This window comes from Myotis brandtii, unplaced genomic scaffold (assembly GCF_000412655.1).
Source record: "Myotis brandtii unplaced genomic scaffold, ASM41265v1 scaffold250, whole genome shotgun sequence".
In the NCBI taxonomy this organism is placed as follows: Eukaryota; Metazoa; Chordata; class Mammalia; order Chiroptera; family Vespertilionidae; genus Myotis; species Myotis brandtii.
In genome coordinates this window covers 1,326,824-1,354,080 of record NW_005359478.1, presented here as the reverse complement: position 1 = coordinate 1,354,080, position 27,257 = coordinate 1,326,824, and the positions used below count along the sequence as shown (strand labels likewise).

Below are 27,257 nucleotides of genomic sequence, written 5' to 3'. Positions count from 1 at the left end.
CTAAGATATCTGTGGAAGGAAAAGATGGTTTGGCAAGCTCTCATAGGAGAATCACAATGTAGACCCCTTCAGCTCTGGAGCAAAGCCATGGGAGCTGTAGCAGAGAAATACATACCATTGGAAAAGCAATTCTTGGAGTGAGACTGGGTTCCAATAAAGACAGAGCAACTGACTACTGTTCATCAAATGACAAAATAGCTAGAATTGCCCATCACAAACTGAACCCTGTCAGATCCTCCATGTCATTAGGAAGGCCGGGCCCAGAAAGAACACATTTTGATATGGAAGTGGCATCTTTGGGATCTGGCATAAGCTGAAAGTCAGAGGCACAAGAAGCTGAAAAGCAAGTGGCCCAGACTCTTATCATTCACATCTTACCCTGGCACCTCTTCCTCTGCTCACACCTATGACCCTTTTGGGGATTCTTTTAGTCCACTCAGGTAGCTATAACAAAATACCATAGCCTTATGAAAACAGAAAGTGATCTCTCATCGGTCTGTAGGTTGGGAAGTCCAAGATCAAGGGGCCAGCAGATTTAGTGGCTGGTGAAGGCTCACTTCCTGGTTCATAGACAGCCATCTTCTTGCTGTGTCACATGGCAGAAGGGGTGAGAGAGCTCTCTTGGGTCTCTTTTATCAGGGAACTAATCTGATTCACCTCCCAAAGGCCCTACCTCAAAATACCATCACATTGGAGATTAAGTTTCAACATATGAATTTTTGGGGCAGGACACATTCAGTCTATAGCAAGGATCCCTTGTGAGGGGGAATCAGAGAAGGAAAAAGTTTAAGCTTGGTATGTAGATAAAAGCCAAATATTACTGCCACATTGCGACCCCAGTGGTGAGGGGAAGTTCTCCCAGTGAAGAGATCTGGACAGCACATCTGGTCACCCACTTGGTGTGGAAAGAGAAAGTCCGTAACAGGTAATGTATGTCGACCTGGGAATTAATGACATTAATCTAGGCTAGAAATCAAATAGCCTCCACTTATCTTCACTCAGAGTGAAGATCAAGGACAAGAAGGTCTGAGGATGAGATGTCAATGGGCCTATAGGAGTAGTCTTTAAAAAAATATTAAATCTTTACTATTGAAAATATTACATATGTCCTCCACCCCCCCTCCCCCCCGCATTGACTCCTTCTAGCCCACTCCTACCCCCTGCCCCAGGCCTTCACCACCCTATTGTCTGTGTCCATGGGTTAGGCATATATATGGTTGATCTCTTCCCACCCCCCTTCCCTCTGAGATCCCACACAGGAGTAGTCTCAAAGTATGAAGATCTTTGTATCACAGGTTAATGCCCACTAGAAAGCAACCATCAGACGAGGCACTGAACAACCACGTGGCAGGATGAGTCAGCCGCTGTCATCAGCTGCCCCGTTTTAAACAACGGATACACTGAATGAGTTAACTAGTGGTAGGGATAGAGGAAACTGCTTGTCAATTTCTACAAAAAAATTTACTAGGATTTTGATAGAAATTGCATTAAATCTATAAATTTGGGCAGAATTGCTATCTTAACAATATTAAGAGTTCCATATCTCTTTTATTTAGATCTTCTTTAATTATCTCAGCAATTTTTATAGTTTTCAATGTTCAGCTCTTGCACTTTTTCAAAATTATTTTATTCTTTATTATGCTAATATGAATGAAACTGTTCCTTCAATTTCATATTCAGATTGTTGCCTATAAAAATGCAAATTTTTAAATTTATCTTATATCCTGACATCTTGCTATACTCAGTTATTACTGCTGGTAATTTTTTTAAAAGTATTTTTTTAATGTTTTTATTGATTTCAGAGAGAGGAAGGGAGAGGGGGAGATAAACAGAAACATCAGCCCTGGCCGGTTTGGCTCAGTGGATAGAGCCTCGACCTATGGACTGAGGGTCCCAGGTTCGAATCCGGTCAAGGGCGCCTGCCCAGGTTGCGGGCTCGATCCTCAGTGGGGAGCGTGCAGGAGGCAGCAGATCCATGATTCTCTCTCATCACTGATGTTTCTATCTCTCTCCCTCTCCCTTCCTCTCTGAAATCAATAAAAAAGAAATATATTATAAAAAAAAAAACCCCAGAAACATCAGTGATGAGAGATTCATGGATTGGCTGCCGCCTGCACATTCCCTACTGGGGATCAAGCCTGTACCTGAACCATGGTTTATAGGTCAATGCTCAACCACTGAGCCACACCAGTCGGGCACTACTAGTAATTTTCTTGTTGTTGATTCCTTATATATTTTTTCTACACATAAACTCATGGTTCCTATAAATACAGTTCTACTTCTTCCTTTCCATACCATGTCTTTCTCTAGCTAGAAACTTCAGTACAATGTTGAATAGCAGTGGTAAGAGCAGATATCTTGTATTTCTAATCTTAGTTGGAAAAGCACCATTAAATATAATGTTTAGTAGAGTAGAACCTCGGTTCTTGAAGTTAATTCATTCTGGAAGGTTGTTCGAAAACCAAATCATTTTTTTCCCATTAGAAATAATATAAATTGAATTAATCGGTTCCAGACCCCCAATTATCCCATTTTAATTTCTTATATACAGTACATGTCTAATGTGCTATTTAATCTATAAACACATTAAAAACAAAAGGACATGACATGTAAATGAAAATTTAATAAAAAGGAAATGAAATGTACAGTAAAAAAATAAAAATTTAATAATAAGCAGCAACAAAAGCAAAAAACCCAAAAATATTCACAGCACAATTTCTTGAGATGTTAACAACCTGAGGTTTAAAGGTAAACTGACTCGAAAAAGGGTTGTCAGGTTGAGAAGTGAATTGTTTAACATGGGAGATGTTTGAGAACTGAGGCTTGATTGTATAGGTTTTTGCTAATACCCTTTTAAAATGTCTAAAAGTCTTATTATCCCCCCACATTTAATCATAGTTCACTTGAGTATAAAATTCTAGAATAGAAATTATTTTACTTTAGTATTTAAAAAAGCAATGCTCCATTATCTTTATTTCCTAAATTTTTTTTTTTTGAGAGAGAGAGGGAGAGGGAGAGAAAAACATCTATGTGAGAGTAAAACATTGATTGATTGCTTTCTACATGCCCCTTACCAGGGATCAGGACTGTAACCCAGGCATGTGTCTTGACTGGGATTCAAACTGGCAACCTTTCAGTGCACTGGACAATGCCCAACCGAGCCACACCAGCCAGGGCCTGTCTATCTTTTATAGCCTTCTGTTCTGGTTTTAGGGACATATCATCTCATATTCCTAAGGACATTAAAGACTTGTGTTCTTGCTAAATTTTCATCTTTCTGTATAGTCTGTTTCTCCCAAGTTGCTTCTTCTGTTTGTATGAATCTCCATCCTTCATGCTGGAGACTGTCCACAGATGTCTGGTAATCTCTGGCTCCATTTGTGCCTTCGGTGGTACTCTAACAGGCTGATCAAAAATATCAATCGTAGCCTTGGCCGGTGTGTTCAGTGGTTAGAACGTCAGCCCACACACAGAAGGGTCACAGGTTTGATCCCCAGCTCCAGTCAGGTGCTTGCAGGAGACAACCAATCAATGTGTCTCTCTCACATTGATGTTTCTCCCTTACCCCCTCCCTCTCTCTAAAAGCAATGGAAAAATATCCTCTGGTGAGGATTAACAACAGCAACAATAAAAATCCACTACATTCTTATATACTAGAAGAGTTCAGAGAATTTTTTTTAAAGGTGGGAAGCCCTTGTTCTACTAAATACAACTACAGTATTTAAGTGTGATATGGCTCATTGGATGCATGGCTCAGTTGGTTAGAGTTTCATCTTGTCTTGGTCAGGGCACATACAAGAATCAACCATATGGCCCTAGCCAGTTTTCTCAGTGGTTAGAGCATTGGCTCTGGACTGAAGGGTCAAAGGTTCAATTCTGGTCAAGGGCCAATCAATGTTTCTCTCTCTCTCCATCTCCCCTTCCCTTCCTTCCAGTCTCTAAAAAATCAATGGAAAATATATCTTCAGGTGAGGATTAACAACAACAAAAAAGTGTGATATGGACACAAAGGTGGACTACTAGATTAATAAAATAGAGTCCAGCCAGTGTGGCTCAATGGGTGAGTGTGGATCTATGGACCAGGAGGTCACAGTTAGAGTCCCAGGGCACATGGCTGGGTTGTGAGCTCAATTCCCAGTAGGGGGTGTGCAGGAGGCAGTGATCAATGGTTCTCTCTCATCAATGATGTTTCTATCTCTCTCTCCCTTCCTCTCTGAAATCAATTAAGTGTGTGTATGTATGTATATACACACGTACACACACACGCGCACGCGCACACGCGCGCGCACACACACACACACATACACTAGAGGCCTGGTACACGAAATTCGTGCATGGGTAGGGTCCCCTAGGCCTGGCCAGCAATCAGGGCTGATCAGGGTCTTCTGGCTGCCAGCTGGGGCCTTCCTTAGTTCCTTGCTGCCCCCTGGTGGTCAGCACATGTCATAGTGAGCAATCGGTCTCCCAGTTGAACTCCCAAGGGCACACTTTGCATATTAGCCTTTTATATATATATAGGCATATATTATATATATGGTGAGAGAAAGAAATAAAAGACCAGCACAGGGATATATAAGTTATCTGTATGTGTATTTGTAATATTTGTACATATATATGACTATTTATGTTTTCAAATGGAAATAAAATTGGTCCCCTGATCCATACCATATAGGAAGATAAATTCCAGGTGGATTTATAAACCTAAATGTAGCCCTAACCGGTTTGACTGAGTGGACAGAGCGTTTGCCTGCGGACTGAAGGGTCCTGGGTTCGATTCCGGTCAAGGGCACATGCCCAGGTTGTGGGCTTGATCCCCAATAGGGGGTGTGCAGGAGGCAGCCGATCGATGATTCTCTCTCATCATTGATGTTTCTATCTCTTTCTCCCTCTCCCTTCCTCTCTGAAATCAATAAAGATATATTTAATAAATAAATAAGTACCTAAATGTAAAAGGCCAAACTATAGAACCCACAGAGGATAATAAAGGAGAGTATCCTTTTAAGCTTGGGTTAAGAGAGATTTCTAAAAATATAAATAATAACCATAAGTGAAAAGATAAATTTGGCTACAATAAATCAAAAGATAAAAGAATGAAAAGATTAAATTCCATTACTATATTTCCTCTCCTCTGTTCTTGAGATACCTCCTTAGAAAAATCCTTTTATTTTCGTTTTAGTGGGATTTCCTGAGGAAAGAGGTAAATAAATCTGGAAGATCTGCTCTTCAAAGCCATAGTGCTAAAAACTTTTTTACTGAGAAAAAGATCCATAATGTTGTGCTAAATTACAGCTTATCTAATATATATATAAAAAATAAAAGCATACCAGTAAAGGAAGAAATATTTGCCCATGTAGTTCCTTAAATTATCCCATGAGCTATCCAATCATAGTGATCCCACACCAAGGGAAGCAGTTACCCCTATAATTCCAAGCACTCTTGCTATTTTTTTAGAATCTGATGCATCCGTGTCTGGAAATGCTCTTGGGATTATCTCTACATATCCTATCTCCTCCAAGAGAAAAATTATTTTCTACTAGTACCTGATCTTTACTTATCAAATCGGGTTTTGGAAGTAGAACAAAATATTAAGAAACAAGGAGATGGTTTTGGGCCATGATAATTTAGGAAACCCTGGATGGTGCTAGAAAGTGGAACAACCTTAACAAAACCAAGACCAAGAAATTAGCATAAATAAGGGTTTTATTGGTCAGTTTGCATGAATGACATACTGACATGCCCCCAATTCACTGTTCCACACACCAAGGCCCTGAGGTGACAGGAGGAGAAGCTAAGCCCATTGATGGTGAGAAAAGGGTGGGAGGTGGGAAGAACATGAAGGCCTCTGAGGGTTAACAAGGCTACTGGGACCGAGACCGGGACCAACGACCTAGGAATAAATCCAGGATGGAAAAGGCATCATCCAGGGCTGGAGCTGTTGGTGGTTCTGGATCTAAGAAAGAAAGTGATACACATAGACACACTAAATGGCGAGGCAGAGGCAAAGGATGGGAATAATACTAAAAAGTAGGAGAGTAAGGGTTTCCCTTTTCCAAAGAATTAAAAGATGGATCCCTTTGATTCACACTCTTCACTTACCAGCTCTAGGACTGCCATCTGCTTCTTGAAGGGTTACTGTGGTTTCCTTTCGGCCCTCACTGTCCACCACAGTCCGGCGCTCCTCTACTGTCTACAAGCAGAAGCCCCCACCATAGCCTTCACATCACTAAAGGTGAGGTCCCTGGTTTCTTTACAAAGATCCCTCTGTCCAAAACATCCTTAGCCACAGTTCCTTTTACCCTTCTCCCCAACTCACCCCATCTGGCCTAGTGATCTTGGTCACAGAGACACTCTTGAAATAGGATTTGGGCTGGGGCTGCAGAACTGGGCCAAGGCCCTCCTGGGAAACCTGGGAATCAAGATCTAGAAGGACAGAGAGAAGAAACAGGAAAGAAAGAGTCTAAGGGAAAGGAGGAACAAGTGTGTCAGGAAGAAACTTTCGGGAGGGAGAACAGAGAGAACTTCTGAAGAACAGAGGGCTGGTAGATGTCCTCTCAGACTCACCCTTGTCCTCTTTGGCTCTAGACTGGGGGGTCACAGGCCACATATCATCAAACTGCAGAAGCCAAAGGAGATGAAATGACATCTTTCAATCTGAAACTTGAGGAGTCACAGAACTCAAAATATTCCCAACTTCCAAAACCACCTCTCCCAAGGAGATGATCCCATTCATGATCGCTTTATTTACTCATTCTCTCTTTCCTAGCTGTTTTATGTATCCTTCTACCAAAAAAGCCTTTCTGCCCTGGCTGGTGTGGTTCAGTTGGTTGGAGTGTCATCCCCTGCAATGAAGGGTTTTGGGTTTGATTTCCGGTCAGGTCACATACCCAGGTTGCAGGTTTGATCCCCCATCAGGATGTGTGCAGAGGCAACCTACCAGTATTGATGTTCCTCTCTCTTCCTCTCCACCTCTCTCTCAAATCAATAAAGACATATCCTTGGGTGAGGATTGGAAAAAAATAAAAATAAAAAAAAAATAAGTAAAAGAGGGGATGGTAAATTAAAAAAAAAAAAAGAAAGCCTTAATGAACTGTTACTTTCCTGACCTCCCCCAATAATCCTGTCTTGTCCAAGAATCACATAGACCAGTGTTTCGTTTGTGTTTTTTTTAAAGAAAAAGCAGAACTCCTATTTTCCCCAAGAGAAAATACTACAAGCAGCTTAATATAGGAAACAGATAAATACACTAAGTGGAGGGCCCAGTATTTCAACCCAAGTCTGTTAGATTCCAACAAGGATTTCAGTTTTCGCACTCTATTAGGTGTCTCCCACAGGCTTTCATTTCCGGCTCAGATGTACTCACCCTATGAAAAGGTCTCTGGGAGCCCCAGTCTGGTGCTGGTTTTGGAGAGTCAGTTCTTGCATCACTCTCCGAGACCCCCCCAAAGATCCTGTGTTGGTGACTATCTGGATACTTAAGCATTGAGTCCCGAAGTGTCTGTCCCTCCTGCAATCTCTCACTAGGTGTCTCTGACTCAGGACCTGGAAGTTCTGCAGAAAGATGGCAAGTGTATGGATGCTGGGGGAGGGAAAGGACTTGGGATCTCTTAATCCCCCTTGAAATCATCAGTCTTCTCACACTTCCCACCCCCCAACTACTTTCTGCAGGCTCTTCATTTCACCCACCAACCCAGTAGAAACCATAGGTTCTCCCTCAGGGGCAGCCACACACCAGGAGGACGGGAAGGCAAGGTCCAGGCCCCCATCTCGCTGAAGATGTTATTAAAATCCCGTACTAGGTCATCAAAGCCGAAGTTGTCGTGGAAACGCATCCCTCCTCCAGGGGTGAAGCTGAAGCCGAAGCCAAATTCCTCAGGGGGTTGGGGACCCTCAAACCTCGAGCTCCCAGGGCCCCAGGTGGCTCCTCCTTCTTCTTCATCGTCATCCTCATCTTCATCTCGAGTCATCCCTCCAAAAAAGGGATCCCTGTGGCTGGGGCGGAGGCAGATTGGCCACCAAAATCTCAGCACTCACTCCTTCAACCATACAATCAACTCATGGGTGGCAAAGCGGGACAAGAACAGGTGTCTGGGGAGCTGGTGTGAGGATCAGAAGACTGGCCATCGGGGTATGTTTTTAATCAGGTAGTCCTCACCTCGCGACGCCTCCCAAACACCGCCCCTCCCTCCTCCCAAGGTCCTGCTCACGCGCTCACTGACCTCCACCCCGAAGCCCCACTGTCTTCCCCGCCCGGGCCCTGTTGCATCACCCCAGATTGGAGAAAGGCTTAAGCTGTTGCTTTCCCTCCTAACGACCGCCTTGGTTACTGTCGCGGGGTGAGTGTTCAATGTTGTGACTTCTGTTCTCTCCACAGGAGTTGGAGTGGAGATAGGAGATGTTTTTCCAAATATACGGTGTCAGAGGTCAAGCTCCCCTCAGAAGACCCCCCCTCCCTTGTCCGACCCGGATCCATTCTCACCTCCGAGGTCCAGAAAAGCCGAAAAAGCCCCGAAAGAGGTCAAAGAGGCTCATTCCCGTGCTGGGATTCGAACCTCCAAAGCCCACCTGAGGCCCATTCACACCGGGAGGAAAGCCGGGGCTACGCCGTCGGAAACTAAGCGAAGAGTCAGCTTACGCTGCCGGAAAGCAAACCTGCGATCGACACCCCGTCGTAAAATGGCCGTAAGCAGGACGCGGAGGGGGCGGGGCAGACGGGCCTCTCAAATGCGAAAGGCTTTCATTTCGCAGCAGCAGTTCGTTTGTTTTTTTCTGGTAGTGGGCGTCCAGAGTTTTCATCTTCCAACGATCACCTGTCTCCTAAGCCACTTCTCTCTCCTGCCGACCAACCCGGCCCAATCCGGTATCTCGAGGGTTTCATGGTGCCGATAAAGCCGCCAGAGAGCAGCCCATCCGCACAAATGAACCGGTCCCGCGCCCGCCCTCACCGCCGGTTCACCACCCCCGTGGACGACCAGTCCTCCATCGGAAACCACCTGGCGCCTTCTTGACTGGCCTCAGTGAAGTCCAAGTGGGATGGACAAAATATTTCATCAAGCTCCTTCAGTACCCAACTCCCCGGACCTAAGGGAGTTAGACATGGGGACACATGCACTTCATCTCTCCAGCTAAGGAGCTTATCATTACCATACAGGAGTCTTTTAATTTTTCTATGCAGGCTTTACAACCAGCAGAATAAAGGCTTTGTGAGAGACCAAGGGAAATCTAGTGGAGTCTCGAAGAGAAGAAATAATTTGGGGCTCTTAAGTATCCCCCTTTCCCTATCATTCGTGGCTTTCAAAGCCTCTCCCTCCTGCACTCCTACCCCAATCTCATCCCTGGCCTTCCTCTAGACTCCTTTTAGGGGGTTGGATATAGCTATGGAAAATGAAACCACTCAAGCAGCAAGAAGTACTTCTAGGAAAATTGGGCCCCAAACTTCAGTTTTGCCAGCACACAGTGCATGTTGCCCTACTTTGCAATTCACTTGCTTGGACTCAGCTAAATTATACTTTGACTTTACAAAGGCATTTCTTTCAGCTCCTTAATCCTCTCCCTTTCCACCCAATATCCACTCTCCCACTCCCTTTACTGCCTGAAATCTGCCGTATATGTAGTAGTTTTTGAAGGAAATTAAGATTTGAGGTGGTTCTTTCCAGGCAACAGGCTGTGAAATTCTTAGGGGAGAAGGGAAGAGAATCCCCTCAAGGGCACAATACTAAATCATTAAGGTCAGAGGTGTTCTTAAAGGATGAAGATTTCATTTTATTCCACTGCCTTCGGGGCCTGCTAGAAGAGGCCCAGTTGGTACAGTAATACTTATTCACCAAGCTGGTCATCCGCGAGACTGAGGATGTCCTAGACGGAGCAAGAATGGGCAGAGGCTGAAGGTAGATGTTTTCTTTTTATATATACAAGACACATTAATCCATTAAATTTGAAGACACAGTACAAAAAAAAAAAAAAAAACCACTTCAACTAATCCATCTGACAATGCTGTTCATATTCATGACGCCATTTTTTGTTGTTGTTTTGCTTCCTAATAATAAAGGAGGAGACATAGGGCTGTTGGGCTGATATATATTTGGGGGTTCCCCCCTCCCCACCTCACCCATACACCACTAGGGTGAACAGGAGGAAAAGGAAGGGCAGGGCCCACAGCCAAGTTTCATAATCTTGAATGCAAGGGGGAAGGAGGAAAAGAAAGGGGGGTGGGGGAGTGAAAATACAAATCCTATAATACATACAACAGAGTGGGGATGGTATGGGAATGAACAGACATGAAGCTGAGGCATGGGGTGGGCCACTGGGGGTGAGGGTGGGGCAGCGGAACCCCTCCACATTCCTCTCTTTGATGCTGTTTCCATAGTTGCCAGGCTGAGAAGCCCTCTCAGAAGATGGGACCAGGAAGAGAGGGTCAGGGCCTCAGTTGGCCCCCCAGCTGTAGCTGTTGTAGGCAGACTTGTTGGTCTGGGGCTTCTGCGGGATGGAGCTGGTCTGGCTACGTTGCCCGCTGCCCGTCTGCAGGGGAATGGGAGGATGATGGGGAGGAAAAAGGTGTCTAGTTAGTGTGACAAATTTGTGACATCTTCAGGTGGAGATTTGGAAATCATCTTGCTTTCCCATTCCCCTTGCTTAGAAACTATTCTGAAGCTTCTCAACCACAGAAAATTCGGTTTATATGGCTGCCAAAGCACCTCTGACCAAAAAAACAAAACACAAACAAAAAGCAGCAAAAATCCCCGCAAAAAACCCTTTAAACAGGGGAAAGATGAAAAGAGGGCAAGATACCTGCAGAGATTAGACAGTGAATCAGTTCTACTCATTTTCAATTGTATCTTCTCCTCCCCCCATTCCCCTGCTCTGAGAAAAGGCAACTCTCTAGAGAGAATTATGGCCTCTTGAAGATGAGTGATCACAAGCGATTTCATTTTCATTAATCCCCAGGAAGGCCTCATTTGGAAAGCTGCCTTTGAGAGCAAAGCAGCCCTTATTCCAGCTCCCCAGGAACCTATGGTGGAGGAGAGGTCACTTGTACCATCCCATGGCTCCCCACCCTGCCACATGTATCATATCTGTGAGCCCATTACAGGCAAGGTGGAGAGACAGTCTCGAGGCCCCAGGCTTCAGATGCTGCCCCAAGAATCCTTTCCATTGCAGTAACCAAGTGTTCCCAGAGGTGGGGAAGGGCAGAAAGAAAGAGAGCATTGAGGAGGGGAGGACAAGAGAGGAATGGGAGGCCAGAGAGCTCAGCAAGGTGTTTGTGTTTGTGTATCCCGATTTGTGATCGTGCAAACTTTTCTCAAATTCCCTAAGGCTGTGGAGGTGTAATGGGGACTGAAAAGGAGTGGGTTCAAGCATATCATTCAGTTTCATTACCTGCTCCTCCTGCTGGCGCTGGCAACAGAGAATCATCTGCAAATATGGTAGCTGAGGCAGAACCAGGATATATGGAAAATAAAGGGACAAACTTTGACAATAGAACTCCACCATTATTAGAAGGGAAAGCTATAATGTGAGGGAAGGGGGAGGGCTGGGAGAGGTAAGAGGGAAGGTGTGACCCAGGTCTGATGGGATGAGGAAAACTGTGATATGGGAGGAGGTGGAGGAGAAAGGCACCAAAGGAATTGGGCAGAATTAGGTTTCAGTCTGGCCCCTTCTCTGACATCTCCTTTGCCGGCCACTCGTGTTATGTGCGCTTGTGTCTGTAATGTGCTGTGTGCCCATGGCTGGCGCTGGGGAGAATTGGGTGGAGGTGGTGGTGAGGAAGGGTAAGAAAAGGAAAGGGGTGGCAGTTTTAAGGGATAAGAAGGAAGAGGAAGAGAAGGAGAGAGGGAGGGCTATTACCTGGCCATCCTGCTGTAGGTGATGGTGAAGGATCTGGGAGTGCGGCTGCTGATGGGGGGTCAGAATGTGCATAAAGGGGGCAGGTGGGTAGGCAGCAGCTGTGGCTGGATTGATGGGCCCCCCACTTCCTAGGGCTGAAGGCAAGTTGAAGGAGGCAGCAGGAGTACCGGAATGAAAACCTTGTTTCTCAAAGGATTGCTATCCAGGAAGATGGGAGGAGAGAGTAAAAGGGATGAGCAATGAATCCTTAGGATTTGAGCCCAAGCTCTCCCACCCTCAAAAAGCAGCATGGTGTCATAGAAGGAATGCTACACCTGAAGTCAGATATTCAAGTCTCAGTCTCAGCTCTGCACTTTAATAGCTGTGTGATCCTGAGAAAATTACTCTCTAAGCTTGTTCTCTAATATATAAAACAGGGATGCTTATTGACCTCTTAGTTGTAAGGACCAAATGAGAAGCTGGATGTGAAAGCACTTTATAAAATCTGTCATATACAAACATAGTGAAATCTGCTGACTACTCCTTAGCACCCCTATCTCTGGAGTTGGGTAGAAATAGGAACTCCATGGATTTTTTTCAAAAGAAATGCTGAGTTATCTTTAGTGTTAAAGGTCTTGGCCATGAAGCACTCCACTATAACTCCTAATACTTTATATCAAACTTTAAATTATTTATGGTGGTGGGAGAAAAAAAAACAAAAACAAAAAATCTGTGGATAATTCAAATGCTTTACTGTAGTTATTGACATGGGCTTTGCCCACTCCTTTCCCACTCTTTATTATAGATATACTTACAAAGAAGGGAATGAACTTACTTCCCTTCATTCCATATTCATTCTCTTTGAAAGTGATGCCCTGACCGGTTTGGCTCAGTGGATAGAACGTCGGCCTGCGGACTGAAGAGTCCCAGGTTCGATTCCGGTCAAGGGCATGTACCTTGGTTGTGGGCACATCCCCAGTAGGGAGTGTGCAGGAAGCAATTGAATCAATGTTTCTCTCTCATCAATGTTTCTAGCTCTCTATCCCTCTCCTCCTCCCTTCCTCTCTGTAAAAAATCAATAAAATATATTTTTAAAAAAAGTTATGAAAAGTTTGGGTGTGCATAAGTTAAAGACCAATTACACAATAAATCACATGACACATTAAAATTTTCCAACCTTCCTATGACATTTCTCATTTGTTCTCTCCCTCCCTGAAGACTAAATTTAAGCTTCCTCGAGAAAGTAAAGTCTAAAGATGAATCATTTGCTAGTAGAATGGGTTTCCTGACACCTGCTCACAGGTGTTAGGGCTGTTCCTGCTCACTTCTATCAATGCAACTCCATCTTCTCTATGTCCATCTCTCTTTTTCCACTTCCATCCAGAGCCAGGCACCTACCTGGGTTTTGGAGTACACAGAACCCGAGATATCTGGCACGCCCGTGTTACTGGAGGTGACTGAGACACCTGGGGGAGGAGGAAACAGAGGAGGATTAGCTCAGCTAGCTGCCTGATCCCTCTCCCTGGGAGGTGGTGAGTGACATGTGAAGTCTTTCTAGCTATAGCACGGCAAGGGAATTTTGGTCTGTTTTTCCATCTTCAGGTCAGTCTTGAGGGATAAGAGCTCATGACACAAAGGCTAGCGAAGGGTTCTCTTGTCCTTTCCAGGTGTGTACTGAGTATATTGTGAGAGTGAGGTGAGTGGGTTTTGGGGGGACAAGGGCAAACAGCCAAACTCACTAGTACATAGTTTTCAAAACACCTCGGTAGCAAAGCCCAACACTTATAATTATTACACTTATAATGTCCATTTCAAGTCAATCCACCCTAAATGCACTCAGTCGTGCTCCAGAAGACAGGTACTCTGGCTCTTTTCCTGTTCATGAAGAGACACTCCTGGGCTCAAAATCCATGCTTTCACAGCATAAGGTAAGTACTAGAGAAGCAGTTCAATTCCACCTCCAAGAGTACTTTTATTCTCAGAGCTTCAGCTTAGTCCAGCTTCTCTAATCTTGGAGCTTCCAGGCTGTATACTTACGAGCTGGCATAAAGATGAAGATCCGTCTACGCATTTTAAGGGAAGGGGAATGAGGAAGGCCTATAGGAATAGGCTATCTCCTGCAGTCTCGGTGGAACACAAAACCTAAATGTTACTCTAGTTTACAACTTTAGCTTCTCCATGAGATAAAGGCTTCCATCCATACTCTTAACAACTCACTTGTTTCCTTTTGAAAAACTCTACTACCACTACAACTTAAAGGAAACCAAAGTAATACAAGTCCTCATTTTAATGTATACTCCTTCAACTGAAATACACATAGTCTATCTCCTGGGGCAAAAGGTCAAGGATATAGGGAAAAAGCCATCAGGTAAGCTAATCCAGCATCTTATCTTACTAAAATTGTATGCAAAGATTTGAGGCCAAGTAACTCAAATTTAACTAGGAATTTAAAGCATGATTTTAAAAGATATATTAGTTCTCATGAATTGAGATAAAGTGAAACTTCAGAAAAACTTTGTATTTTAGTCTATGTTCTTGGAGCCTTCTCCTTTGCTGTTAGGATTACTTTGACAGAAGAGTCTTTTAGAAACACTATACTGAAGTGACCAAATCACAAATGAAGAATCCTCCATTCACCCGCAATTCAGCAGCAATCCCCCTTCAAACTCCAGAACCCAAATCCTCCCAATGTCTAGGACAAAGGCAGCCATCAAAAGTTAAGCCCACCTTAGACAGCCACTTTAGAATCTTCCCAATAGAAGTGGCATCTTAACCTGGAAACCCCTCCCACATCACAAGTCCAGATAGTTCCAGGGAGGAGCAAACACCAACTAGGAAAAAGAACAGAACTACAGAAAGCAAGCATGAGAAAATACTTCCCCGTGTCCAAAGTATCAACTCCATGCTTTCTAGGCACTAAAGTGAAAGACAGGGACAATATATGACCTGATCGAGTATTTTTCCCCTTTCCTTTTTTCAAATCCCAGGAGCCCATCTGGTAAATCACCGGCAGTAAGCCTAACTTGAAAAAACAAGCTTATTTTTTGTATGGAAAAGGCTATGCTGATGAGGTTTATATGGAAGGTTTGAGTAAAGTGGAATAGACAGGAAATAAATAGAACATTTCTTTAGGAAAATGAGATAATGATTGAATTTTACTGCAAAGACTCAAACAGCTTGCTGAGACTCCTTGGTCATCCCACACAAATGGAAGAAATGGCTAACTTGACTCTCAAACTGGGTGGTAAGGAGCAATTTAGTTTCAATGTGTCCCTACTTGGTCTCATTCTTTTCAGAGGCTGGACTAGCTAAAAACCAGCTTATAGTCCAGAGGCTTTAAGTTGGATATTGGATAAAGGGACTGGAAATACAGGGGGAAAAAGTGATTTCTCCTTGTAGTTGCCATAATAGCCTCAGTGTAAGCATTAGAGGTCCCTACCTACCCTTTACCAATTATTAGAAAGCTCCTCAGGCTCGAGTTCTCTTGTTTTCCTTCCAAGAGTCAAAATCCCCTTCTATAACCGACTCCCAAACATGATGATCATACTAACACCATGTGGACAACAGGGAGGAGAACCCAGAACCAAGAACCACTCTCCCCCTTGGAAAGTTGGTTACACCCCCAGGACAAAATTACTCCAGCAGGCTAGGAACAAAGGAAGTAATATAGGGGTTTCCAATTAACTAAGAATGGTGGTCTCACTGTGCAAGTTAACTGTAAACAAAGGGCTGGTGGTGTACTAGTTGGATTGAATGGGGATTAGAATTTCTATAGTCAAGGATGTCTAACCAAACCTCTCCCACACATCATTAGCTACACCCACAAGTGCAAAACACTAATATTCCACAATCCCTGAAGGGACTAAGAACAATGCTCCAGGCTAGCACAGTTTCCACAGCCTGAGTCATCAACTGGCTGGTCCCTCAAAACTCTATTAGATCTCAACCAGCCACTTGGCCTGAGGGAACCAAATGTGGAAATTAAGCCTTGAAGATACTTCTCCAACAACAGCTCTGAACACCATCTCTTCTACCTTTCACCATGACATGACACTAAACCTTTTTTCCTCCCCCCGCCCCCCCTGCTTATGTCAGAGGCAAGGGGAAGATCTAAATGGAAAGTGAAGAGCTATAATAAGCATGGAGAATCAGGGATTTTCTACAAATAACTTTCTTTACCAACCAATCAACAGGTTGGAAACTGAGACCGTTTCCCCTCCCCCACCTTCATAAAAATCACCATACTGAAAAGTTACCAGTTCTTTGGCTATGCTGGAGTTTGATTGAAAAGACCACCCTCCACCCTTCATCCACTGCACAACATTGGATCCTAGTGTCCAGAAAGACATGCACGGAAAGAACGCCAGAGTTAGCTAAAGAAATACCACAGTTTATTGAAGACTACAAATATTTTTTGTTACAAGTTGAAACTACATGCCTTCCAGAAAACAAAAGCAACAGCAGGTGTGTGCATTGATGCTTCGGAGGTGCTGCACCGCTTGAACTCGAAATGGGTAAGACAGGGTCAGACACATGGGGGAGAGGGAACTGGGGGAAGGGCAAGTTCAAAAGCCCAGAAGGTATCCACCAACTCATTTCCCCAAGCCACGCAGGCCATGGCCTCAGCTCAGCAGGCTCTCCTCAGTGGTCTGGTTTCTGAAACAAGACTTCAGTGCAAATTTATACACACACACAAAACAGAGCCCCCAGCCTTGGGCCAAATTAGCTCTCTGCCGTCCAGAAATGCTTGTAAGGGGGTGGATATTTTCTTCCTAAAAGGAATCAAATACATAAAAATAAATGAATTTAGAGGTTGATGAGGAATGGGATGACAACCTTCTGTGGGGCTGGGAACTGGGGGTTCTCAAAAGGGCTGTTAGAGAGTTTCTGAAATCCTAAGGGAGGTAAGAAGCTCCGATTTCCAGAACCAGGTATGCTATTCTTGAACCTGGTCCAGCTAAAACTTAAATCTAATCTGGGAATGGGGCCATTCCAAATCAAAGAGTTTATAATACTTCCCCCCAAGGATTAGGGTGGATCGTGCTCAGTGAGAGGAATAGCCACCAGGGGTCCTAGATATTAAATCTCAATGGGTGCCTCAGGATTTCTTGAGTTTAAATCTTGACCTAAGTTATACAACACAGTTCAAAACTCCACCTGGCTGTTAGTTCCCAGACCAACTGCCATCTGTGCTCAGCTCAGAGTTTCCCAATTATTAAAACCTTGGGCAATTTATCAACTTGGAGGCCACACAAGGGTGAAGAATGCAGATGCAGCTCCATCCAAATCATCATGAAACCATAACTGAGCAGAGATTTTTGAAGTACAATCCTCAAACCCATCCTCCTCCCCACACCCATATTCATCTACAAATCAATGAAAAAAGTAGGTGGAATTGTTTTATTCAAAGACTCCTTTTCTTACTCCCTGTCCTCCAAAAGTGGAGTATAGGTTGTCAGGTACAGGAACAAGGAAGGGATGGACTAAGAATCTTTTAAGTCAGTACCCATTCAGGAGATTCCAACATTTCCCTCTCTGCCATCAGATGTGCAAATGGATTTTGCAAAGAACCCAGCCATACAAGTGAAGGAACCTAAAGGTCCAACTCTCACTTTATTGAGTACAGGCATACTTCGTTTTATTGCACCTCACAAGTGTTGCATTTTTTGGAAAGTGAAGGCAAGACCATCCACCATCAAAGACTACAACTCACTTTATTATGGTGGTTTGGAAGAGAATCCACATTATCTCCAAGGTATGCCTATACTCATACCCTAATTCTTTCTCTCCACATTTTAGGTCTCCTAGCTTGGGATTTAAAAGGGGCCACATAAAAAAAGTAGTACTACAAAGATATATATGCTAAGTCTACTACAGCACACTAGCAAAGAAATCATTTAACCCTTCTATTCAGTAAATATGACCCTTTTGTATGATCGGTACCATACATATTAACACTTGCCTCCATTAACATCTCAATGAAATCTTGGGGCCCCTTGCCTTGCTTCCCACCCAAATATTAGGCCAGCCAGCATATGCTAATAGCCAATACATGCTCCAGGCCATCCCTGTCATGAGTGAATATATGGTCTAGTATCAAGCTCCTCTGTTGGGGCTGCTCAGGCAGACACACAAGCAGTCAATCATTAACAATCATACATGAGCAGCAGCACACCCTCACCAATAGAACCTTATTTTATCAAGCACAGTCTTCCTCCTTGAAACTCATTTAATAACATCCCACAGACACCACTGACAGCTGGGGTCAAGGTAAGCTTACCAGTGTTGTATCCATGAGACCCATATCCACTTGGCTGTTGGAAAGGGGTGGCCGATGCATTCACACTGACATTCACACCATGCTGCTTGGAAGAGGTAGGAGCCACCTAAGGAGTAAAAAGGCCAGAACTGCCGTGAAATGGCAGCAGAGTACCATTCACCCTACCGGTCTTTGTTCAGGGACTGAAGCATTCAGATGATTACCCATTGTGATATAGGCTGACTACAGTTCACTTAGTGAATGAAATAGGCTCCCTACCAACTTTCTAAAATCCGTCAAGTCAAGAAATGGTATGTTGAAAGAAGGGAAAAGGGCAGTGATAGCAGGGAATGAAAGACAGTCTGGGAGTAAAGCTATATGCTATCATATTCCTACTTTAGCTAATTCTAATAACACGTAATCCTTATCCCAATACCCCCCCAATTCCAGCCCCACTCCCTCCCCCAGGCCAGAAAGAGAAACTGTTCTGCTTTATCCATTATTAAAGTCCTTGAAAGCAGCTAGGATAGTCTAGGGTTAGGATACTTTACCACAAGGAAAGACCAAGCCCAGGTACTCACAGGGAACACAGCAGGCCCATACTGGAAGGTGCTGGGGAGGCCCGGAACCCCTGTGTAGTATGGCAGGCTGGTGTAACTGTAGCCAGGAGGCAGCGCCGGGTTCAGGAATGTCTGCTGCGTGGTGTGGTGAGTCTGCGTCTGGTTCTGTTGGGGTTGGGCCAAGGTAGTGGCCGGGGCTGGGGAGGAGGCATCCCCACGGCCAAACTTTGTGAGGTCACCTGTGACAGGAGAGGCTAAATGTACCTGCCTCTTTCAGCCCCCCCACACCAATGCAGAATTACTACTTCTGGTTTCCCATGATTCCAGAAAATCCTGTTAAATTTGAATTACATTTCTTTGCAGCTCCATTCAGCACTGCCCAGCACACAGCAAGCACAGTGCTGTCAAGGACTAATGTCGAATGACTGTGCAATGCTGTAGCAGAGACAGGCTCCCAGAATAAAGTTCCTGCATGATTTCCCTGCCTACTCGTCTTACTTCATCTCCCCCAACTCTCCCTCCATGGGAACACTCCATGCTAGATTCAAAAAAACAATGATAGGTCAAGAAAATGGTAGATCAGTGAAGGCCCATGGACAATCAAGGTAATGGCAATGAGACTGCCCCTGTGAGTAGGGTACAGGAGCAGAGATGAGCAGACGGCCAGTTCAACCACTGCGTTTCCTGGAGAATGTCTGAAAACCATGTCAAAATATCATCTGGAATCACAGGGAGACAACAAAAAGATAAGGAAAAACTTGCCACATGCCCATCTTTAGCAGGATTCTGAATCTACCAATACTGATTCATCACATCCATTCTATATTTCTGCCAAAGATCTTAACTGAACTGGGTCCCTTCCTGTTACTAATCAGGTTTCTGCCACCAATCTCAACACAATCTCCTTTTATTTAGCCCTATCCCAGTCCTACCAGAATAAGGGTTGCTGGACAGGCTACCATCCCTCCCAGTCAGCGGCGTGGTGGGTGCAGGAAATGGGATGCTGTAGTAATCCTAGAAGAGAGAATTAAAAGAGCAGAGATTCAATGCCACTATTCTCCTCTCTGCTGAGAGGCAGGAAAATGTTGAAGTAATGCAACTTATCCAGCCACCGAATAGGCTGGCTAGAACTAGCACAAACTCCAAATTACTCTTGCATACACTGTCCCCCCTGCCTGGCCTCTGCTGAGAGGCAGGAAAATGTTGAAGTAATGCAACTTATCCAGCCACCGAATAGGCTGGCTAGAACTAGCACAAACTCCAAATTACTCTTGCATACACTGTCCCCCCTGCCTGGCCATGAGCACAGTCAAGCAAGGTCTACGGGTATGCCCAGTGTAAAACACACCAAGTCCACCAGGACCAGTAATATTCTCAAACCTGTAGATAATTAACCCTAATCGTCTACTACTACTGAGAAAATAGATCTTTCTAGAATTCAAAGTGTCTGAAACATACAGAAAGCATCTTGAGAGTTCCAGGTACCCTGAGTTATAGAATGATAAAATTTGTTTACTTCAAAGATGCCACAACTCTGATTTTTCTTTTAAGTTATCTTCTATTAGAGCCACTCCCCAAGACACCATACTCTGATATATCTTAAAGTGTGTGTATGAAGTAATGGTTGGGAAAGAGCTATGACTTACCAACTGAACATGTGAAAATAATCCCCCCAACACGAATTTTAAGATTACTTTCTTTTCCCAAGCCCTACATCACATACTCACCAATGGAAATCTTGTCTGAAGCATCTGCAAGTCATCATAACCATATACTTGTGGCTGAAAGATACAAGCATATAAGAATACTAATGTGGACTGGTCATGATGCTAGCAAACCAAGGAGCTAGGAAACAAGGTAAATCAACAGAACATTCATCCTCATTTTTAGGGAAGAACAGAAGACAGATTGTTTCCTTTAAGAGGAAAGAAGTAAATACAAAGAGATTAAGTGATTCATGAAAGGTATTGAAACTTTCCTTGAGTTACATACTAGTGATTCAACTAGACTGGTGTCTTACACAAGTCATACATGAATAGCCTGCTCTTACTTTCTGTTCAACCAGCCTGTCTCTTACAGTTTTCAAAACATGGCTTAGCCCTGGGCTGGTGTGGGTGTCATCCCATACACCAAGAGGTTGCCGATTTGATTCCTGACCAGATTGCAGGCTTGATCCCTATGAGGCAGCCAAGCCGAATGATGTTTCGCTCTCACATTGATGTTATTCTCTCCCTCCATCCCTTCCTCTCTCTCCAAAACCAATTTAAAAGAATTTTTTAAATTTAAATATATAGTTTTTACAGTATTACAGATGTCACCTATTTCTACCCTCAACCCCCTGTTTGCAAAAAGTTACTACTGTCAGCCACCTATTTTCAGGTAGACCCAATAGAGTTGGGAACTTTGGTCTGACCAAAGTTCCAGCAAAGACCCTCAGAGATAGGGAATCAATTCAACTAGAGAAAATAATTCTCTAAGAAATTAAAAGGGATATCAGGTGGACATTCTGGCCTTTGGCTTCTGAAACCGAGAATATGTATTTCACGAGAAAATATACAACAGAGGGCCTGGCCTCCATTTAGTCGTTCCTCTCTAAAAACTGTTATTTTTTTCTCTCAAAACTACAAAGATTGAAGCCTTGCTTTCATGCAACAACCACTCATCTATCCTATATTTCAATTATAGTCTTCCACCCGAAGCCAGATTTATAAAGAGTAGCCACACTATCTTCATCTTTTGGAGAAGACCCCAAAGTCTCACTTACCGGGTAGGCATGTAACAGCCCTGGAGCCATAATATACGGATTAGGCAACAATGGCGGGACCCCAGGAGGGAGATTAGGAGGAGCTTTTCCTAAAAAAGAAATTACATTTTTATGCTGTCACACAATTATTTCTCTCCTTCATCCCAAAGGAATGCCATCCACCTTTTCTATGCAGGGCTACCTGAAGTTGTAGCAACTGAGCTTCGAGTCGAGGCTGTGACAGTGGAGTTGCTGCCTATGTTGAGGCCCAGGCTACTGCCACTATTGAGACTGGAGGAGACACTGACCACTGGCGGAGGTGCAGAGACTGTGCTGGACGTGGTGGAGAAAGTGCTGGAGGAAGAATGAAGATTCGCCTCACTCTCCACGCTTGTGTGCTTCAAAAAGAGAGCGGTGGAAGAGAGGAGGAGGAAACAGCAATTAGTCTAACCGGTCAGGAAAGATCAACAATCCTTGCTGTTGATTATATCATCACTCAACTTCCCAATTAAAAAGGCTGAGGAATGGTACCAGAGTGTCCTCTGCCAAATTAGAAGAAATTACTAAATACTTTACAGGTAGACATTCCCTAAGAGTCATCTGATAAGAATGGTAACGAAAGACCCACTGCACACCATTACACTGTTCAGAAACAGCAGCAGAGAGAGTAGGGACAAACCAAACTCCCCCAAAACTAACACTGGTTGGCCAATAAGAAAACAGAGATAGTTTAAATGTGAAAAATATATCATAGCCTTTTCTCCTACATTCTTCATAAGTTCAGCACAAGACCAGTCGTGGGACAGGAAAAAGTCCTAATAAACTTAAACATGAAATTGTATATTTGAGAAACAACAGACTCCTAGAAAGCCTTAGCCCCCATTATCTTCTCCTAGGCTTCTGGCAAACCAGACACCTTAGCCCCAAATGTTAGTTGTCTTCCTTACCATTTCAGAGTAATTAAATAGTTGCTATAAATCACAACAGTGAAATTAATTCTTTGACCAAAAGCTCTTATCTCATCTCTACTTTCACAGGATGCTCAGAGTCACACTGATGATTTTCAGGACTCATGTTCAGCATATCTCAGACCACGAATAAAAATGGCTGTATCAGTTAGAAAAGATATTCTTACAGAAGTTCTTGTAGCATACAAAAGCCCCACCCAGCTTCAGTTAAAAAAAAAAAAAGTCACACAATGATTCAGGAAAGTCACTTCCAGGGCTTGGAGAATTGGCCCACAGCTTTGCAATACTTCTGGATTTTTTTTGCCTCTCTTGACTTCAAATATCCTTTTACTCCTTTCTTACAAGATCAATGATCATTTTGCCACCTCAGAATCCCTTAGGAGAATCTTATGGTTGGATAGTTATAAGTATAAAAAACCCACAATTCTTTTATAGCAACATACTTACCAAAAGAGTGGATGTTGAAGTACGCCCAGAAGATGTTGATGACGAAAGGGTATTCTGCTGAGTAGATAACGTACTGTAACAAAAAAAAGAGGTTGTCATAAGACACAGTGCTATAGTCACCTGACCTAAAGCTTGAATTAAGAATATAGCAAGAGCTTGGCCAGTTTGGCTCAGTGGTTGAGCATCCATGAACCAAGAGGTCACAGGTTCACTTCCTGGTCAGGGCACTTGCCTGGGCTACAGGCTCAATCCCCAGTAGGGGGCATGCAGGAGGCAACCGATCGATGGTTCTTTCTCGTCGATGTTTCTATCTCTTTATCCCTCTCCCTTCCTCTCTTCCTAAACATCAATAAAAACATATTTAAAAAAAAAAAAAAAAAGAACAACACAGCAAGAAATTAAGACAGCATATAGGACCAAGGAAATCTGAGATAATACAGTCAGCAAAATAGCCAGCCAGGGCTAGTGAGCAAAGGCAGAATGGATGTTGAAAAGGGAAAAATAATCCTCCTCTGTCTTTACTTCCCATAGCTTTTAGGTAATCTACTTAGCTAATGTGACCTGTGCCAGGTAGAGGATTAATAAGATAAAACCAAAGAGCTCTCACCAACTGCTACTTTACCAACTCTAACCTCCAATCCTCACCCCAAATCACCTGTTGTGTTGTGTGGTGGTAGTATTTGGAATCTCCTCACTGTGGTTCAAGCCACCCAAAGTGGACGAGTGCTGATTGGTTGTCGTCAATAAGGAAGCTGCAGATACCGTTTCACTGAGAGGGGGGATACTAGAAGTAGAAGGTGAGTCAGATTTCACTGCAGAGCCTGTAGCACCTGGAAATGAAGAAAGGAAGTCACCTCATCAGAGGAAGGACAATGCTTATTGATGTGGCTCAGTTGGCTGAGCATATCTCATGCACCAAAAAGGTTGCTGGTTAGAGTCCCATCAGGGCACACACCCAGGGTGTGGGCCCCATCCCTAGTAGGGGGCATGGAGGAGGCAGCCGATGTATGCTTCTCTCCCTCTCCCTTCCTCTCTCTAAAATAAATAAAAACATATTTAAAAAAAACTTCTAAAAAGAAATGAGAGATGACTATAGTCCTAGGCTGGCTATCCCAAAGATAAGAGTGTGAGTTATTTAATAATGGATCATTTGTGTTTAGGTAGAATCCTTTTCTGTTTTTCAATTGCAAGCATTTCACAGCACTGATCTCCTTTACCCAGTGAAGGGAACCAAGGGGATTATCACCATTTTAAGACAGAAAATCTAAAAGTTAGGATGGTTTGAGATTAAACAACAAGACAGAACCAAGCTAAGACTATAACCAGATGTTCTGATCATTGAGCCGGGGCTATTTTCACTATAATCTAGGAAATGCAAAAATAATGAAAGGACAGGAAAAACACTACACACCCTAGCTCAGGGGTCCTCAAACTACGGCCCGCGGGCCACATGCAAATACAAATATTGTATTTGTTCCCGTTTTGTTTTTTTACTTCAAAATAAGATATGTGCAGTGTGCATAGGAATTCGTTCATAGTTTTTTTTTAAACTATAGTCCGGCCCGCCAATAGTCTGAGGGACAGTGAACTGGCCCCCTGTTTAAGAAGTTTGAGGACCCCTGCCCTAGCTGGTTTGGCTCAGTGGACAGAACGTAGGCCCTCAGGCTGAAGGGTCCCGGTTGGATTCTGGTCAGGCGCATGTGGGAGGCAACCAATCAATTTTTCTCTTTCTCTGTCTCTCCCACTCCCTTCCACTCTCTCAAAAAAAATCAATGGAAAAATATCCTTTGGTGAAGATTAACAAAAAAAGAAAAAGAACAATACTACAACTGGGAGGGAAAAAACCTGGAGAACACCCACCTTCAACAGATTGCGTGGTCTGTAACTGCGTGGCCTGCACAGAACTGAAGCCATTCTGATATGAAAAACAGGAGATAAATAAATTCAAGTGAACAGATTAAATTAGCACTGACTGACACAGCTTAATTTCCAGCAAAATTCTGTAAATTAACATAATCTAGACTATCCAAACAAAATAAAAACAAAAATTAACAACAAAACAAAGATGCCCTAGGCCAGTGGTCGGCAAACTGCGGCTCATGAGCCACATGCAGCTCTTTGGCCCCTTGAGTGTGGCTCTTCCACAAAATACCGACTTCTGCGCATGGGCCACAAAGTTTCAATCGCACTGTACATGCACGCCCGCACGTGGTATTTTGTGGAAGAACCACACTCAAGGGGCCAAAGAGCCACGGTTTGCTGACCACGGCGCCTAGGCAGTTTGGCTCAGTGGATAGAGCGTTGGCCTGCAAACTGAAGGGTCCTAGGTTCGATTCCAATCAAGGGCACATGCCTGGGTTTCGGGCTCTATTCCAGCAGGGCGCATCCGATCAATTATTCTCTCTCATCATTGATGTTTCTGTCTCTCTCCCCATCCCTTCCTCTCTAAAATCAGTAAAAATATATTAAAACAACAAAAAAAAAAGCAAACAAAGGAAAACAAAAACAAAGAGACATAAACCCTGTGTGACCCAAAGCAACAGAAAGCAACCCCCAGATTGCTGAATATATCCCAAATCCAAATAGCTGCAGGAAAAAGCCCAAATCCAGTGATCCCTGGGGGGGAAGAAATGAGGGAGTAAGGTAGTTCAGCCAAGTCACTTATTTTTCTGGCTGCATCTGACAGTCCCTACACATCACCGCTGGCATAAGCTATCCCCCTCACCAAGCCAAGACATGGCAAGGTGAGGTCTACTGCTATGCACCCAGCATGCTAGCAATCAGCTCTTCCTGCAATCCATCCAGAACACAGGCACTGAGACTGATTCTACTAGAAAGAATGACTCCTGAGTGCAGGGAGAATAGTTTTCTGGTTCTGAGTCTCCAGGCTTGCTAAAAATAACTTTTTATTTCACCAACCACAGAAATGTACTTTTGCCCTGACCGGTTTGGCTCAGTGGATAGAGTGTCGGCCTGCAGACTGAAAGGTCCCAGGTTCGATTCTGGTCAAGGGGATGTACCTTGGTTGCGGGCACATCCCCAGTGGGGAGTGTGCAGGAGGCAGCTGATCAATGTTTCTCTCATCGATGTTTCTAGCTTTCTATCCCTATCCCTTCCTCTCTGTAAAAAATCAATAAAATATATTTTTAAAAAAAAGAAATGTACTTTTATTAGCTTCTCAATCAGCACTTCTGAGGTGTCTTAGAACTATTTGTCAAGAAACAAAATGCTAATATTAATAGGCCCCTGCCCACTATTCTTTTAATCAATGCCCAGGGGCTCATGAAGACACTACCTTTGCCTGAGTCAGGTCCTTTTGGGGTGATGAAGAGATGGAGCTGGGGTACCGCCGAGTCTGCGTGGATCTCTGTTCATACAGAGGGCCCTGAGCATTGTTTTGGGAGGTATAGGTTGTTGACTGAATTGGGCCACTCTGATAACCGGACTCCTGACTCTGATTAGATGAAATTGTAGATGAAGATTCACTGTGGGTAATAAAGAAGGAATCTATCAGAGAAATTAAATAAAGCAGATTGATTGATACTAAGGAAACAGTGAAGATTGACTACTAAAGTTGATTTCAATCAAAAAGAAAATTTCCAGCAACAAATAAAAGAAACCACCACCATTTTCTCCTGACAACTGAATGCATTTCCATATCCTACAGAGCTAAGTATTTGAATTAAGAATGGAGTTTAAAACATTTCTTGTCCCCCCTATATTCTGCTGTTACAAGAAAAAGAGGTTAAAGGTCAGTAGAAAGGATACACTACTCTTGGTCCCTTCATCATAGCATGAGAGCGTTATCTTTTGCTCATATGCATTTTAAGTAACTCTGAGCCCTTGGCTCTTTCAAAAACCCCATTAAATATAAGGTTACTGGTAGAACTTTCTGGAAGAAACTTTTGAAATATTCTCATGCATTAATGGCATATGATTCAATATATCTAGGCTAGGGCCAAACATCTATTTTTTTAAAATTTTTTTTTTTAATTCTAAGGATTGAGAAAAGCAGCTCAGTCCCCTAAAATTCCTCCAGGATTTTCTATTGCTTAAGATGGCCCTCCCTGAAGTATCAGAGGAGGTAGGAAAGTTTCTATTGGAACGGTTCCTTTTAATCTGTATAACATATCAATGCTACCTCCTTCTTAGGAGTTCAAAGTTATACTGTTCATAGGCCTAAGTCCCAAACCAAAGGGCTAAAAGTGTCAAAAGCATTTTTAGCTGTGGCAGATGCCAAGGTACTTTCCATTAGAGGTACGGTACACATCTCTAAGAACTGTGTCTGACCATTCTAGAAGTACTCAAAGTGTATATTTCCCTCTGTTTAGAGTTACAGATGATCCTAGTAATGATATTTTATAGTGCTACTTTTTAAAAGTGGCTATTATTTTCTCACTCAGTCCGAGTCTTGTCATCCCCAGAGTTCGAACTATCAGCAAGAGACTTAGAAAAAGTGG

General features: G+C 43.5%; 2 protein-coding genes across 24 annotated transcripts in view; both read right to left on the bottom strand.

The window, feature by feature from the left end:
- Window positions 1-5,682: 5,682 nt before the first annotated feature.
- HAX1 (HCLS1 associated protein X-1) lies at window positions 5,683-8,730 on the bottom strand. 2 transcript variants are annotated; one of them, XM_005867484.2, is made up of 7 exons: window positions 8,477-8,730; window positions 7,730-7,989; window positions 7,361-7,548; window positions 6,562-6,613; window positions 6,314-6,420; window positions 6,097-6,187; window positions 5,683-5,950 (listed from the first exon to the last, which is right to left on the bottom strand). In XM_005867484.2, exons 1-7 carry the CDS (start codon window positions 8,527-8,529, stop codon window positions 5,859-5,861), a joined length of 843 nt encoding a protein of 280 aa, XP_005867546.1. In that variant the 5' UTR covers window positions 8,530-8,730; the 3' UTR covers window positions 5,683-5,858. The 2 variants fall into 2 exon arrangements, with proteins under 2 accessions (XP_005867546.1, XP_005867548.1); XM_005867486.2 differs by lacking the exon at window positions 6,097-6,187 and having other exon boundaries at window positions 8,477-8,619.
- A 1,008-nt stretch (window positions 8,731-9,738) lies between these two features.
- UBAP2L (ubiquitin associated protein 2-like) overlaps window positions 9,739-27,257 on the bottom strand; it is a 46,456-nt gene continuing 28,937 nt past the window's right edge. For 9 of the 22 annotated variants that reach the window (XM_014540771.1, XM_014540769.1, XM_014540772.1 and 6 more), the window contains 13 exons: window positions 26,093-26,282; window positions 24,658-24,712; window positions 23,453-23,627; window positions 22,798-22,870; window positions 21,585-21,780; window positions 21,404-21,492; window positions 20,367-20,420; window positions 19,572-19,653; window positions 18,661-18,878; window positions 18,101-18,206; window positions 13,219-13,286; window positions 11,842-12,039; window positions 10,613-11,424 (listed from right to left, as the gene is read on the bottom strand). In XM_014540771.1, coding sequence (XP_014396257.1) covers window positions 11,023-11,424; window positions 11,842-12,039; window positions 13,219-13,286; window positions 18,101-18,206; window positions 18,661-18,878; window positions 19,572-19,653; window positions 20,367-20,420; window positions 21,404-21,492; window positions 21,585-21,780; window positions 22,798-22,870; window positions 23,453-23,627; window positions 24,658-24,712; window positions 26,093-26,282 — 1,906 coding nt within the window. In that variant the 3' untranslated portion in view covers window positions 10,613-11,022. Of the gene's footprint in view, window positions 9,853-9,879; window positions 10,516-10,612; window positions 11,425-11,841; window positions 12,040-13,218; window positions 13,287-16,189; window positions 16,593-18,100; window positions 18,207-18,660; window positions 18,879-19,571; window positions 19,654-20,366; window positions 20,421-21,403; window positions 21,493-21,584; window positions 21,781-22,797; window positions 22,871-23,452; window positions 23,628-24,657; window positions 24,713-26,092; window positions 26,283-27,257 lie in introns of those variants that run through there. The other 13 variants (XM_005867475.2, XM_014540778.1, XM_005867477.2 and 10 more) reach the window with 7 other exon arrangements.

Coding starts and splice junctions, on each gene's coding strand:
- HAX1 (XM_005867484.2), bottom strand. CDS start 8,529: ATGAGCCTCTTTGACCTCTTTCGGGGCTTTTTCGGCTTTTCTGGACCT. Junction 6,614..7,360: donor CCCAGAGACCTTTTCATAGG/GTGAGTACATCT, acceptor TGGCTTCTGCAG/TTTGATGATATGTGGCCTGT. Junction 6,421..6,561: donor TAGAGCCAAAGAGGACAAGG/GTGAGTCTGAGA, acceptor CTGTCCTTCTAG/ATCTTGATTCCCAGGTTTCC.